Here is a 15,080-nt window from a genome sequence, read left to right as displayed (position 1 = left end):
CTGCAAAAAGCCAAAAACAGCAGCATTAATAATCTGCATCCATACATCATGTTAGTTCATCAGTAATTGATCTAAGCCATCATGTTAGTTCCTCCCCTCCTCTTTGCCAAAAACGCAAATCTCCCCTGCTACTGTTGCGTCACAAAAGCAGTGTGTTAGTTTCCGCCAAAGGAGCGTGACAAACTTGTGTAAATTCTACCATTATGCTTCAGGATGTAACTTGTGCAATTCTTCAGGATGTAACTTGTGCAATTCTACTCTTCTTCTAAACAAAACAGAGCAGCTTTCTTGCAATAAGGTGATCTTATACTACGAAGAAACTGAACATAGTTGACGCTTCTTGACATTTTTTTAAAACTGAACATAAACTGATTACAGTTAATATAGAGCAAAACAGTAGCACCGATAAACAGAAGAAGAAGAAGAAATAGTGCAATGAAAATTAACTACTTTCAAAACTCTCCAATATATATCTACTCAAGTAAGCGGCCAACTGACTAACTTTCTGAATTGAGATACAAGTATACATACAGGGACTTTTGTTAGAATCACGGATGCCTATCCTCAAAAATTAATACCTAGCGAAGGGAATACATGGACGGAGGTCACAAACATGATATTTAATCTAAAAACATCAAGCTCAGTAGATAGATGGAACAATAGACTAACCATATTGGTCCCCACTAAAGTCAAATCAACTGTGAACTGTTTGACTTTCTTCAGTCCATCTGAACATTTGGACAAAGAAAACCAAATTCAAGGTTATATTGATGCCGCTAAGGGCCTGTAAATAGGATGGAGAAGATAGATCAATATGAAACCTGCTAAAACTTTGGCCTTCCGATGGTCATCGGCAAGCTTGCCTAAGGTGTAGCGAACACCGACTTCAGCAGCAGCACAAAGGACTCCTACCTGCCTCATTCCACCACCCAGTGTCTTCCTAAGACAAATTGTGAAAGATGTTCATCTAAAGCTCCTTTCAGATATCTGTAACAATATAAGGATGACATTTATACAATGATGTTCAATTATTTCTTTAATATAGTCATGTACGGCTTACATTTTGGTGCAAGTTAACTAACTCAAGATAGATTACCGTGTGCTTCTACTTGTACTTCTACTTCATCTTACATATTCATATCTTCAGGAGAAAATGGATCTCCCAGACCTCAACTTCACTCCACCTGCAGAAGATGCGGATGAAATGGATGAAGATGCATAAAATGAAATGGAAGGACATGTAGGAGAAGAAATGGAAGGAGATACAGAAGAGGGGATGGAAGGAGATGAAATAGTTCAAAATCCAGGTACAGTTACAGTTGATCATTCCATCAGTTCATCACTTGATCATTCCATCACTTCATCACTTGATCATTTCATTTAATCATTTCTCTGTTGTATGTTGTTGTACAGGTGTTGGTCAAGTTGCTAGGAAATATAAAACCCCCAATGACCAGCAAAAATTTGCTGCTTATGTAGCAATGCATACACTGTGTATGAGTAGAGGAGGCACTTTTTTGGGAACTGATAAGCAAGACATTGCAAAAAAAATTGGAGTGGGTGTTTGGAATATACGAAGAATTTGGAGGAAAGCAATGAAGCAAATTAGCGAAGGTAAAGAGGTGGATGTTTCTAATCAAAAAAAGGGAAATTCTGGAAGAAAGCCTAAGGACATTAACCTAGAAAAAATCCTAACGATCCCATTAAACAAAAGGTCTACCATTAGGTCACTTGCCTGGCAACTGGGATGTAGCCCTACCACACTTCATAGAAAGTTCATGTTAAACTTGATATGGAGGCATACAAACTGTGTGAAGCCAGCTCTAAAGGACCAGAATAAGAATGATAGGATGAAATTTTGTTTGTCGATGCTTGATGAGGCAACAATAACATCTGCAAGGCATAAGTTCAAGACTATGCATAATGTTGTCCATATCGACGAAAAGTGGTTTAACATGACAAAGAAGAATAAAACATATTATTTGCTGGATGGGGAGGAAGAGCCTAAGAGGCCTATACATGGCAACTGTATTGGCAAGGTGATGTTCTTGACGGCCTTTGCTAAGCCGAGGTGGGACAGTGAAGGAAATGTGGCCTTCTCTGGGAAAATCGGTATCTTGCCATTCGTGAAGGAAGTTCCTGCTCAAAGGAGAAGCGACAACAGGCCCAAAGGTACAATAGAGACAAAATCAATAAAGGTCGACAGAAAAGTGATGAGGGAGTTCCTGATAGAGAAGGTTTTGCCAGCAATACAAGTTGTTTGGCCCAAAGGTGATGCTGGACAGACCATCTACATTCAGCAGGATAATGCTAAGCCACATATCTTGCCAGATGACCCGGAATTTCTAGAAGCTGTCGCAAAAACTGGACTTGACATCAGAATAATACAACAGCCTCCCAACAGTCCTGATTTGAATGTGCTTGACCTTGGGTTTTTCAACTCGCTCCAATCCCTGACAGATTGTATGAGTCCTAAAACACTACAAGACCTTATTAAGGGTGTTTTGGAGGAATTTGAAGGCTATGACGTTTACAAGCTCAACAGAATTTTCCTAACTCTGCAGACGTGCATGGTTGAGATCCTGAACCATGCAGGTGGCAATGGGTACAAAATACCCCATGTAAACAAGGAAAGGCTTGAGGGGCTTGGGCAACTACCTCCAAGATTATCATGCCCTCCAGCGGTGTATGCAAATGCCCTGCACAACTTAGGGCTAATGGGGAGGGTTCATTAATGGAATATGAGCTTGTAATGATGCTTGTGGTGAGGCTGTGATGCTAGTGATGATGCTTGTGATGCTTGCGATGAGGCTGTGATGCTAGTGATGATGCTTGTGATGCTTGCGATGAGGCTGTGATGCTAGTGATGATGCTTGTGATGCTTGCGATGAGGGTGTGATGCTAGTGATGATGCTTGTGATGCTTGCGATGAGGCTGTGATGCTAGTGATGATGCTTGTGGTGCTTGTGATGAGGCTCTGATGCTAGTGATGAGGCTCTGATGCTAGTGATGATGCTTGTGATGCTAGTGATGAGGCTAGTTGCTTGCGATGAGGCTGTGATGCTAGTGATGCTTGTCATGTCTGTAATAATCCATATTTGAGTATGTTGGAGTACGCTGTTTGTGTGTAGTATGCTGGAGTATGTCTAACTCCACTTGTATGTGTAACTCCATTTAAAATTTTACTCCATTTGATTTTGCACTTTTACTCCATGTATTTTTTTTGCTCCATACTCCATTTGTATGTGTATATTTCTACTACTCCATTTGTATGATCATTCTTTGATGGGAGAGGAGTGAATTAGAGAAGAGTATGTGTCATAATCCATAGTCCTTTAGTTTTAATTAAATTAAAGAAAAGGACTTGTTGTTGTTGCTGCTATTAAAGGAAAGGACCAGGAGAGGAATATGAGAGGAAAGGAGTGGAATAGAAGAGAGAGGAGTGGAGTGGAACAGGAGAGGAGAGGAAAAAGTTTAATTTAATTTTAACGCAAAAGGTTTGATTTAGTAACAGAAAAGGTTCAATTTAAGTTTAATTAACAGAAAGGTTTAATTAGATTTAACTAAAAGAAAAGGTTTAATTTCTAGTTAATTAAAATTATTTAAGAAGAGGAGAGGATAAGATAAGAGAAGAGAGGAGAGATAAGAAGAGAAAAAGAAGAGATAAGAAGAGACAAGAGAGCAAGAAGATGCTCCTGCAGAAACGGAGTAGAAAGTTTCAGTTAATTAACTGAAACTACTCATACAGAGAAGATACCGAGAATTTGAACTAATGCTAATCCTCTTATTGCAAGCCAGCAAATGTGCTCACTAAATGGAGTATTCCCTCTGAAAATTGAACATTGGTAAAACTGAACATTGGCATTTGTAACACTGTACTCCTAGCAAATGTGCTCACTAAATGGATTTTTATTTTCAAAACACATTGGTAAAACTGAACATTGCTAACACCGATTTTCATTGACAGACGCAAAGAATGGTCATGTAGACATTCAGAAGTTAGGCAATTTGACTCAACAGTGTATACAAACAACAAGGGAGTGTTCATATAGCACATTCAGGTGGAAACAAAATCACAGGACGAGTTAAAGCTAGCCACCATGGTACCCTCTCTCTCTCTCTCTCAAAGCAGAGCAAACTCAAAACTGAAATGCATTTTTTCTCACAAAAGAAAAAGAGAGGGAGGACGACAAGTGAGGCTCACATTGCATCGCAGTTGAAGTAGGACTCGCTGGTGATTTTCAATCGGCGCTCACACCACACGGTGCTCAGTCTCCTCCTACTGCCACCATATGGTCTCGACCTGGGTGAGCTCGGCCTCCACCACCCTGTGTCGCGTCGTGGTGTGCTGCCGGACAGCGAGCACCCGGCAACCCAGGCTGCTCACACCAGCGTACGGGCTCGGCGACCTGACGGACAGTCACAAGAACAAAAGCAAATTCAGAGCCTGAAACAGATGCACAAGCAGCAGCAGTAGTGCACAATAAACACACGAGCACAATGAACTCCAGATAGTCCTAAACTTTTATTCCATTACTGAACACTGCAAGGTGATGTTCTGAAAGTTTAGGAGTAGTAACCATTTTAAGCCAAAGGCACCATGAACACACAAGCACAATGGTTACTGAAATTTATCATAAGCAGCTGCATGAATCATGTCCTACACTTTCAGAGTACATGCCGTACAAGCCGCCCTACAAGCAGTAGTACTCACAAATTTACATAAATTTATCCAGTGTGTACTCTTAAACCGGATCAAAGCATTAACACATGGTGAATACATGAACTCCTCAAACTACGGTCATCACTGGTAGTGGTCCCGATTATTGTCATTTCGGGGTTAACGGATCATAAAACATGATAGGTGACTATAGACTTGCAAGATAGGATCAAGAACTCTCATATATTGATGAAAACATAATAGGTTCAGATCTGAAATCATGGCACTCGGGCCCTAGTGACAAGCATTAAGCATAGCAAAGTCATAGCAACATCAATCTCAGAACATAATGGATACTAGGGATCAAACCCTAACAAAACTAACTCGATTACATGATAAATCTCATCCAACTCATCACCGTCCAGCAAGCCTACGATGGAATTATTCACGCATGTCGGTGAGCGTCATGAAATTGGTGATGGAGGAAGGTTGATGATCATGATGGATTCCCTTCTCCGGAGCCCCGAACGGACTCCAGATCAGCCCTCCCGAGAGAGTTTACGGCTTGGCGACGGCTCCGTATCATAAAACGCGATGAATTTTTCTATTTGATTTTTCCCCTAACGCGAATATATGGAGTTGGAGTTGAGAACGGTGGAGCGTCAGGGTCCCACGAGGCAGGGGGACGCGCCCAGTGGGTAGGGCGCGCCCCCCACCCTCGTGGACGGGTGGAGGCCCCCCTGACGTGAATCTTCCTTCCAGTATTTTTTATATATTCCAAAATAATTCTCCGTTGATTTTTAGGTCATTCCGATAAGTTTTATTTCTGCACAAAAATAACACAATGGCAATTCTGCTGAAAACAGCGTCAGTCTGGGTTAGTTCCATTCAAATCATGCAAGTTAGAGTCCAAAACAAGGGCAAAAGTGTTTGGAAAAGTAGATACGACGGAGACGTATCAACATCTCTTTAGTTTCTGAAATAATTAATCAGAATGGTCTTCAATCTCTAGATAGTAGTAGTGCCTAGCTACTTTCTATGCTCCCCTTTTTGTGGATGAATATCAAGGTGATATTCCAAGATGAGCACTCGACTTAGACCAATGTCATGCTAAAACTTTTTCAACTTTACCGACGGAGTACGACCAAGTAAGACTACATTACAAGTGTGATCGATGGACGATCCCTAGATATTGGTAATGAGAGTTAGTTTGAAGACCTTCATGAATTGTTGGTGCTGCCGGATGTATGATTGTTGTTGACAAGTTCCGCAACCTCCATCCCTAAGCAAGAGAGGAACTAACTTATGAATTAAGGCCACACGAGAGGAAGACCCATTCTGTTGATGGGCTTGTGGGCATGACACGTGATGAGAAATTCCAATTTGCTGAAAAAGGGAGTTTAACTTTTCATATTTACCACCCCAGTCAGACTAGACAACAAGGATTTTAGTATCAATTTGCCTTTCAACAAGAGCTTGAATATTAAGGAAGACTTGAAAAACATCAGAATGTTCTTAAGAAGATAAATCCATGTGTATTTGCTATAGTCATCAATGAAACTAACATCGTATGTATGTCTACCAACAGATGAAGGTGCTGGACCCCATACATCAGAAAAAATAAGTTGTAATGGCTTGATAGAAACAGTGGTAGACATAGGATAATGTAACTGATGACTTTTAGCACGTTGACTTGAATCACAAATTGTTTATGAATTATGCTCCCCGACAACTGGGAGTTTATTTCTACTAAGAACTTGCTGAACAATAGAAAAAGAAGGGTGGCCTAATCGATCATGCCATCTAGCTAATGAGATACGGGTGGCACTGCACACTTGATTATTGAACCTGCTAACTTGAGGAATCAATGGGTAAAGCCCGTCCACGCATCTACCTCTGTAAAGGATTCTCTTTGTGACCTGATCCTTGACCGAGAAAAAAATTGGTGAAATTCTAGAAAGACATGATTATCAAGAGCGATGCGATGAACAGAAAGTAGATTTTGCTTGGTGGTAGGACAATGCAAGATTCTATTAAGATGAATGTCATGATATGGGGTATTAATAAATGACTTGCCAACATGACGTGTTCTCATACCTTGTCCATTTGCATTGTGAACTTGATCGTGACCATGGTAGCTCTCATGCATGGTAACCTTCTAGCTCCGGTGTCGGCATAACAATTGGTATCCACACCATACGAACCATCTACGGCAGTGACAACTTTCTTCTTTCGAGAATTATCTTCTTCATAGCGCCAGTTGCAGTCCTGGGCTATATGATTAGTTTTTTTTTACAGACTTGGCACTTGGCCTCATATTCATCATATCCTTGTAAAGATCTACCGCCGCCACACCACCTTTCTGCCCCCCGTCCCCCCGTTGTTGGAGAAGCAAGGGCACCGCTGCTATTGGGAGAAGCGAGGGCATCGCTGCTATTGGTTGTTGTGGTAGTCGCCCCCATGGCCACCGTTAGGATTGGGGGGGGGGGGGGTTGGTAGTAGCTGCTGCCACCACCATCGCCGCCACCATAGGCACCCGCGCCGCCATTGTAGTCACCACCACGGCCACTGTTGTAGCTACCGCCGCCGCCCTGATTTCCGCGAGATCTGTCGCCGCCGCTGCCTTTCTCTTGGTTGCCGCGATAGCGTTTTTGAGGACCATTACGACCACGTGCAGTAGCGTTCGCCGAGGATTTGAAGGATCCAGCGTTGTTGCCATGAAACATATCCATCCTCTGATGGAAATTGGAGACCATGGCAAAGAGAAGATGAATAGAGAGAAGTACGGTGCAAACATCAAGGGAAGAAACAATTGGTTGGTAATCAAGAACTAAGCCGGCTATGATGAAAGAGATTAATTCATCTTCAGTGATGGGTTTTCCAGCGACAGTAAGCTCATCAGAGAAGGATCTCATGTATCTAAAATAGGTGGAAACAGATTGTGTTCCCTTTTGCGCATTGGTGAGGGAGGAGCGGATGTTGTTGGCACAAGATAAGGGCTGAGCAAAGAACATGTTGGAGAGAGCTGTCCAGATAGCATGCGATTTTTCAATCGAGGCTACTTGGGTCCACACTTCCTTGGATAGGTTGTGGAGTAGGTGTGCTACGATTTGTTGGTCTTGGACAAGCCATGGGTTATAGGCAGGATTAGGAACGGTTTCCTCCTTGCCTTCGGAGTTCTTGGCAACAATGGTTTTGGGAGGGCCGACAATGGTTTGATCTAGGTATCCGTAAGGGCCAGCCCCGTGATCTGGGAGCGAGCTTGAGAGCGCCATAGGATTAAGTTGGTGTGGGTAAGGGGTCTGAGATGTTGTTGCTTAGGCCGGCCTTCGAAGAAACAAATCTTGAAGATGAGGACATGGTGGCTATGGTCGTTGAGAAGGTTGGGGAGGAAGGTTGCTAGATGAGATGGGAGATGAAGGCTCTGTATACCTTGTGGAATTTCTATGAAGCGTCTCAACACACATACGGGGGTGCCCGCAGCTTATATATTGATATGGATTGTGGACCGATCGTAGGTATAAGGGCTCGATGGTTGGAGACCTAACCGAGAGGGCGAGATTGTTAAGGGAGAGAGAGATTACACAAGAGGGAAAGATAAAGAGATACAAAATTAATATACATATCTATCTACTGCCTAACGTGACGTACAAGATATTCAACACATCATACAATGGAAAAATGTGACCGTACCTAGAAGACTGCCGTTTAGGCCATTTTGGACCAAAACCGGTGCTTCAGCGGATGCACATCCGCATATGGTGATGAAAAAATTGAGCGCCCCAAAATTTTAGCTTATGTTGTTGAATATTTGCAGCATCATTGTGGCTGCCGCAAAATCAAAAGCCCATCACACGAATGCCCAATCACCAGCTGAAGTTTCTGGGATTTAGGTCCCGAAGAGGTTGTTGAGTATATGTGTGCAAATTTGGAGTGGAATGCGAAGGAGTGGCAGTTTTCGATGGATGAAACTCTTGATCGGAATGAGTGCACAAGGATGGCGGTCTCCTTGTGGGAAATTTGGAAAACCAGGCGAAAAGTGATACACGAAGATATCTTCAAAGTCCGCTGTCCACTCACTATTTTATTAACTCTTTTCTGGCTGATCTAGAGGCACTAGCGAAGCCGAACAGCGGATGAGCCAGGTCTGAGCCGATGCGGTCAACGGCGTGGGTGGTGCCACCGGAGAACCATGTGAAGTTCAACACTGATGCTGCAGTAATGAGGAATGGGAGCTATGGCATTTTCGCTGCATTGTGCCGGGATTCAGGAGGTACTTTTGTTGGAGCATCTTCTGTAACTGTAAGGAACTTTTCAGACCCTGAAACTCTTGAGGCAATGGCTGTTACGTAGGGATGTCAACTGGGTCCTGTTTAATCTCGTTTAACCCACTATGTAATCTAATAGTTAAAATTTTCTTTTTCTTTCCGGGAAAATGAACTACGGAGCTAAGTAAAGCTAGCTAAACGGGACTTGTGAACACCATTTATTTTCCATTTACATCGCTAGCTGTTAGAGAAGCCCTAGATTTGGCTTATGATCTTTATGTGCAAAAGATTCATGGGGAGTCAGATTGCAAGATAGTGGTGGACGGAGTTAAACATGGATCATTGGCGGAGTATGAAGCAATTTTACGTGAAATCAGATATCATTCGGCCGTGTTTATATCATGTAATATAGTCCACGAATATAGAGCCTCGAATACCAAGGCTCACAATCTCGCTAAGCATGCTTTAACTTTAGGGTTTGGCCTTCATGTCTGGTTTGGCCAACCATGTGATCTTCTTTTTGTACCGTAAACATTGTGGTTACATAAATAAAGCTTGGCGAGAGTATCTAAAAAGACAGCTGAAGTTTCCCACCGCAGTCGCCTCGCTGAAGGTCGATGCCACCACCTTGTCAGGCTCCACGAGCCACCCCGGCTCCCTGCAACCATAATCTGACCCATTTTCCTCCTCCCTAGTGTCGCATACCTGGTCTCTTGCAACAGTCACCACCCAGTTACCGCCCAAATATGGCTGCCCCATCGCACACACCATTTCGTACCACGACGTTCGGCGGTAGTTGTCGGACCACTGTCGAGATCACCTGTGAGGGTGTGTGTGTGGGGGGGGGGGGAGTGGCTCAGCACCTTCGGGGCAACAATGCTTGCCGCTTGCACATATGACGTGGTGGTGCTCCAGTTCGGCTTGAGCCGGGCCGAGCTCAACTTCCACAAGACGGCCAAAGAAGCAGAGTTCCTCGCTCTCCCATGTGGATCATGTCCCATGAGAAGGAGAATGCAAATTGCTGGTTCAAGGCGCAACGCATAACCGACGCTAGTGATTCGTTGTACATGAAGACGTTCGCCAAGGCCAATCTGGACCTCATGGTGGAAGACATTGTCTTCTACGCCAAGAGGGACAAAGAGCACAGGAAGAGAAGCATGCTCACTGGATCAGCATGGTAGTCAATGAGTTGTTCAACCAGCTTGACTGGGAGAGACGAGGACGAGGTGAAACTATCTACTTACAATGAAAATGACTAATCGCTAGGCCCCTCGAGCGGAGGCGCAATGGACATCGACTCATACGGCGACGACTTTCATGGTATTTGTGTGTACAAATACTCCTTCCCCGTGATGGTCTAGTGTAGACTTTAGGAGGAGTAGGGCGATGATCCATGCGTAGTACTATTTAACTATCTAGTGTGATGCCATTTTAATGTTAATGTTGAACATTTCGTATTAGAATTTGTAATTTGGGAATACGCAATGAATAATGTTAATGTTTGACTGTTTAGGACACCAATTTTACATCATATGTTATGGCAAAAAACTTTCTTGTGCACAGTAACTTTCTCTACTGCCTTTAAACCATTTTTGGCACCCACTTTTACATCATCTTGTGGAGATGCTCTAAGGTCTAGTACAGCTACTTGCATACTACTACTGACGTTTCTCTTTGCAAATTGATGTCCAAGGGAATTAATGGCTTCTGAAATCTGATTTGTAGCATAGGATCTGATATGGACAACCACTTACATCTTTGCTCTTTCATGTTGTGAACTTTCCGTTGCCTTCCATTCCCAGGTATGAGTAATTAGAAAATGTTTGGTCAAGGTCAGCAGAGAACGCTGCACACGTATTCATGGGAACTTCTTGTAAGAGGAAGTGTACTTGAGAAGCATATTTAAAGTGGCAACACATGTCTCAGTGTCTTTGCTGAGCCCACCTGACAAGTTCAATTATATGATCTCTGGCACCCTACATGCTAAACGTTTACAACCGAGTGTTATGCCACGTGGTCTGGCCTACCCCTCACAAGTCCTAATCAACCACCCTTCTCCTCCATTTGTGGGAACTAGCTATAAGGTCCCAATGGGTTGTGAGGGAGTCCTGGATTAGGAGTTGTTCGGGTAGCCGGACTATACCTTCAGCCGGACTCCTGAACTATGAAGATACAAGATTGAAGACTTCGTTCCGTGTTCGGATGGGACTTTTCTTGGCGTGGAAGGCAAGCTTGGCTATGCGGATATTCAAGATCTCCTACCATTGTAACCGACTCTGTGTAACGCTAACCCTATCCGGTGTCTATATAAACCGGAGGGTTGTAGTCCGTAGGGCATCAACTCCATATACAACAATCATACCATAGGATAACTTCTAGGGTTTAGCCTCCTTGATCTCGTGGTAGATCTACTTTTGTACTATCCATATCATCAATATTAATCAAGCAAGAGTAGGGTATTACCTCCATCGAGAGGGCCCGAACCTGGGTAAAGCATCGTGTCCCTTGTCTCCTGTTACCATCCGGCCTTGATGCACAGTTTGGGACCCCCTACCCGAAATCCGCCAGTTTTGACACCGACATTGGTGCTTTCATTGAGAGTTCCTTTGTGCCGCCGCAATCAGGAAGGATGCCTCCTCCCGTCTTTAAAGACGGCGCCGTTGCTAAGGGAGCCTTGGCTATCGGCCAAACTCTCCGGCTAGGTGGTTTCCTCATGACCGCCTGTTCGGCTGTTGCGCCGACGGTGACCTCTCGGGTCATCAAAAGCAACCTACACGTCAGCTCGGAGCTCGTCGAGTGGCTAGATCCAATGGAGCTCTCTTCCGTAAACGAGCTCTTGGATCGCATCGCCGCCATGGGGGTCGCTACGGATTACGACCAGGTTGGGCTTAAACCCGATCTAAGAGAAATTAATTCTCCCCAAGTCACCCACAACGTTGCCGTGGTAGAGGTGCAGTGCGGCGACCCTTCATCTATTTTAAGGACTAGCTACGTCCGAATTCCCGACCTCTCCAAGCCGGATACCCACGGAGAGGAGGATGTAACTCAAGACTGAGCTTAGGATCAGGCAACGGGCTAGATTCGTTGGACAACATCCAAGAATCCGAACTTCAGAGTTCGGAAACTCTTCGGCCTCCGAATCTTGGATTGGGTGAGGTTTCAGATTCAACGACACCCGCCCACCCGAACATAAGCGATCTCTCCCAAATCAGGCAGAGGCCCGAGGAAACAGTACATCATTAGTGGGCCAGATTCCTCCTGGTTATGAACAGGATAAAGGATTGCCGCGAGGGAGACGCAATCTCAATTTTCTGCAGTAATTGCACGGACGAGGGAATCCTTAACGCCGTAAGTCGTCGTGATATTACACGCTTCGCTGACTTGGCGTCCATACTACAAAAATACTGTGCGATGGAAAGCGCCTGGAAAACCGAAATAAAATTCTGGGATAATCCGGCCTTGAATAGTAATCCCGTCCGAACTAAGAGGGTGCATCATCATAGGACACCCGGGATAAACACCAAAAAGCCAAAACCCTCTACAGGGCATGGAACCGTACTGGAAAGGTGGCTTGATGGATCCTGTAGAATTCACAGTACAGAGGACGCCACACCAACTCACAGCCTTAGAGCATGTTGGATACTCCGGCAGGTGGCCAAAATTGGCGAGAACCTCTTAATTCTGGAGGCCACAGAAAGCCAGCCCGAGGACACCAGTACCGTTCTCACAGTCTTCGAGACTTTCGCATCAAACAATATGCGAAAAAGAACACTCCGCAGCCTCGCCGAAGTCTATCAAGTTGCAACAATAAATCCATGGAGCGACACTGCTATTACCTTCGACGCAAGTGATGAACCTAGATTCCGAACAGCCCGAGCACCAGCCGCATTGGTCCTCAGTCCCATAGTGGACGGCTTTCGCCTCATCAAGGTGCTCATGGATGGAGGCAGCGGACTGAACCTCATTTATGAGGAAACCCTTCAAAAAATGGAAATAGACTGGAACCGCATCGAGCGAAGCAGCACAACCTTTAGAGGAATAATCCCCAGTCGGGAAGCGCGCTGCACAGGAAGTTCGGCACGCCGGATAATTACAAGTCCGAAGAAGTCACGTTTCAGGTGGCCCCGTTCAAAAGTGGATATCACGCTTTACTAGGGCGGGAAGCATTCACAATCTTCCAAGCAATACCCCATTACGGGTACATAAAGCTTAAGATGCCCGGGCCGAATGGAATTATCGCTCTAGCTAGTGATCCGGACATAGCACTCCGCGCCGAAAACAAGACGGCCGCATTAGCCCTTGAGGCACTATCCGAAGCCTTAGCGGCCGAGGAACTGACTGCGCTGCGCTCCACAGTTAACAGGGATGATGCGATACTCGACAAGAGATCCAAATCCACACCCTTCAAGCTAGCTGACGAAATAGTCAAATTCCAGGTCCATCCAACAGACCCCAATAAAACAGCTTCCATCGGGGCACGACTGAACCCTGATGTAGACGCCGCACTGCGAGAGTTCCTACGAGAGAACTGGGACATTTTCGCCTGGCACCCTTCAGACATGCTAGGGATCCCACGCAGGCTGGCCGAACACAGCTTAAATATCCTAAAAGTATTCAAACCTGTCAAACAAGCCCTTCGGCGTTTTTCTGAATCCAAGAGACAGGCTATGGGAGAGGAGCTAGCCAAGCTATTGGAGGCCGGATTCGTTAGAGACATAAAACATCCGGACTGGCTAGCAAACCTGGTGATGGTACCAAAGAAGGACAAATCCTGGCGCCTGTGTGTCGATTTTAAAGACCTTAACAAGGCTTGCCCAAAGGATCCCTTCCCCCTCCGCCGTATCGATCAAATTATCGATGCCACCGCAGGACACGATTCATTGTGTTTCCTCGACGCATACTCCGATTACCATCAAATCAAGATGGCGGAATCAGACCAAGCCGCAACAGCATTCATCACACCATACGGCCCATTCTGCTTCAACACAATGCCCTTCGGGCTCAAAAAGGCCGGCGCAACATATCAGCGCATGATCCAGACATGTCTGGCAAACCAGGTCGGCAAAATAGTGGAGGCGTATGTGGATGATGTGGTCATGAAATCAAGACATGTCGAATCTCTAGTAGACGACTTGAGGCTTACATTCGATAACCTCCGAAAATATGACATCAAGCTCAACCCGGAAAAATGCGTCTTCGGCGTTCCAGCCGGAAAGCTCTTGGGATTCATTGTATCCGGTAGAGGAATTGAAGCAAATCCAGCCAAGATCCAAGCCTTGTCACAATTGGATATCCCAAAGGACCTCAAACAAATACAAAAATTAATAGGATGCGTGGCGGCTTTAAGCCGCTTCATCTCCCGCTTGGGAGAAAAGGCACTACCCCTCTATCGCCTTCTTCGGCGCACCGAACACTTCGAGGGGACGGATGCCGCCACGGCTGGACTTGATGAAATAAAAGCCATATTGGCAACAAACCCAGTCCTGGCCGCGCCGAACACCGGCGAACTAATGTTATTGTACATTGCAGCAACACATCAAGTTGTCAGCGCAGTGCTCGTTGTCGAGCGGGAAACGGATGGACACAAATTCCCCCTTCAAAGGCCGGTCTACTACGTGTCCACTGTCCTCACTCCATGCAAATCATGGTACCCGCATTATCAAAAGATTGCATACGCGGTATTCATGGCATCCCGGAAGCTACGACACTACTTTCAAGGGTGTTTCATAACAATAGCCTCGGAAGTACCACTCAACGATATTATCAACAACCGCGATGCAACGGGCCGGATTGCAAAATGGGCCATCGAGCTTATCCCGTTCGATATAACCTATAAGCCGCGGCGAGCTATTAAATCGCAAGTTTTGGCCGACTTCGTCGCAGAACGGACGGAGGCCGAGCTCCCTAAAGAGTACGGCACATATTCAAACTGGATTATGCATTTCGACGGCTCCAAAATGTTGGCCGGACTGGGGGCTGGCGTCGTCCTGACGTCCCCCACAGGAGACACAGTCCAATATGTGCTCCAGATCATGTACACGGATTCCAACAATGCAGCCGAATATGAGGCCCTCCTACATGGTCTCAGGATAGCAGTATCCATGGGTATCCAACGCCTAGGGGTACGCGGGGATTCAAACCTCGCGATATCC

At 45.2% G+C, this 15,080-nt stretch overlaps 1 protein-coding gene across 1 annotated transcript; it reads left to right on the top strand.

Annotated features, from left to right (window-relative positions):
- The first annotated feature begins 1,252 nt into the window (after positions 1-1,252).
- LOC147967570 (uncharacterized) lies at positions 1,253-2,735 on the top strand. The gene is made up of 2 exons (XM_087523177.1): positions 1,253-1,307; positions 1,414-2,735. The coding sequence occupies exons 1-2, from the start codon at positions 1,253-1,255 to the stop codon at positions 2,733-2,735; spliced, it is 1,377 nt and encodes a 458-aa protein (XP_087379303.1).
- The last annotated feature ends 12,345 nt before the right edge of the window (positions 2,736-15,080 follow it).

Source organism: Triticum urartu, chromosome 5A (assembly GCF_056163025.1).
Source record: "Triticum urartu cultivar PI428250 chromosome 5A, HENAU_Tu73, whole genome shotgun sequence".
Lineage (NCBI taxonomy): Eukaryota > Viridiplantae > Streptophyta > Magnoliopsida > Poales > Poaceae > Triticum > Triticum urartu.
Note: the sequence above shows the minus strand (reverse complement) of the source record. Positions and strands in the feature narration are given on the sequence as shown.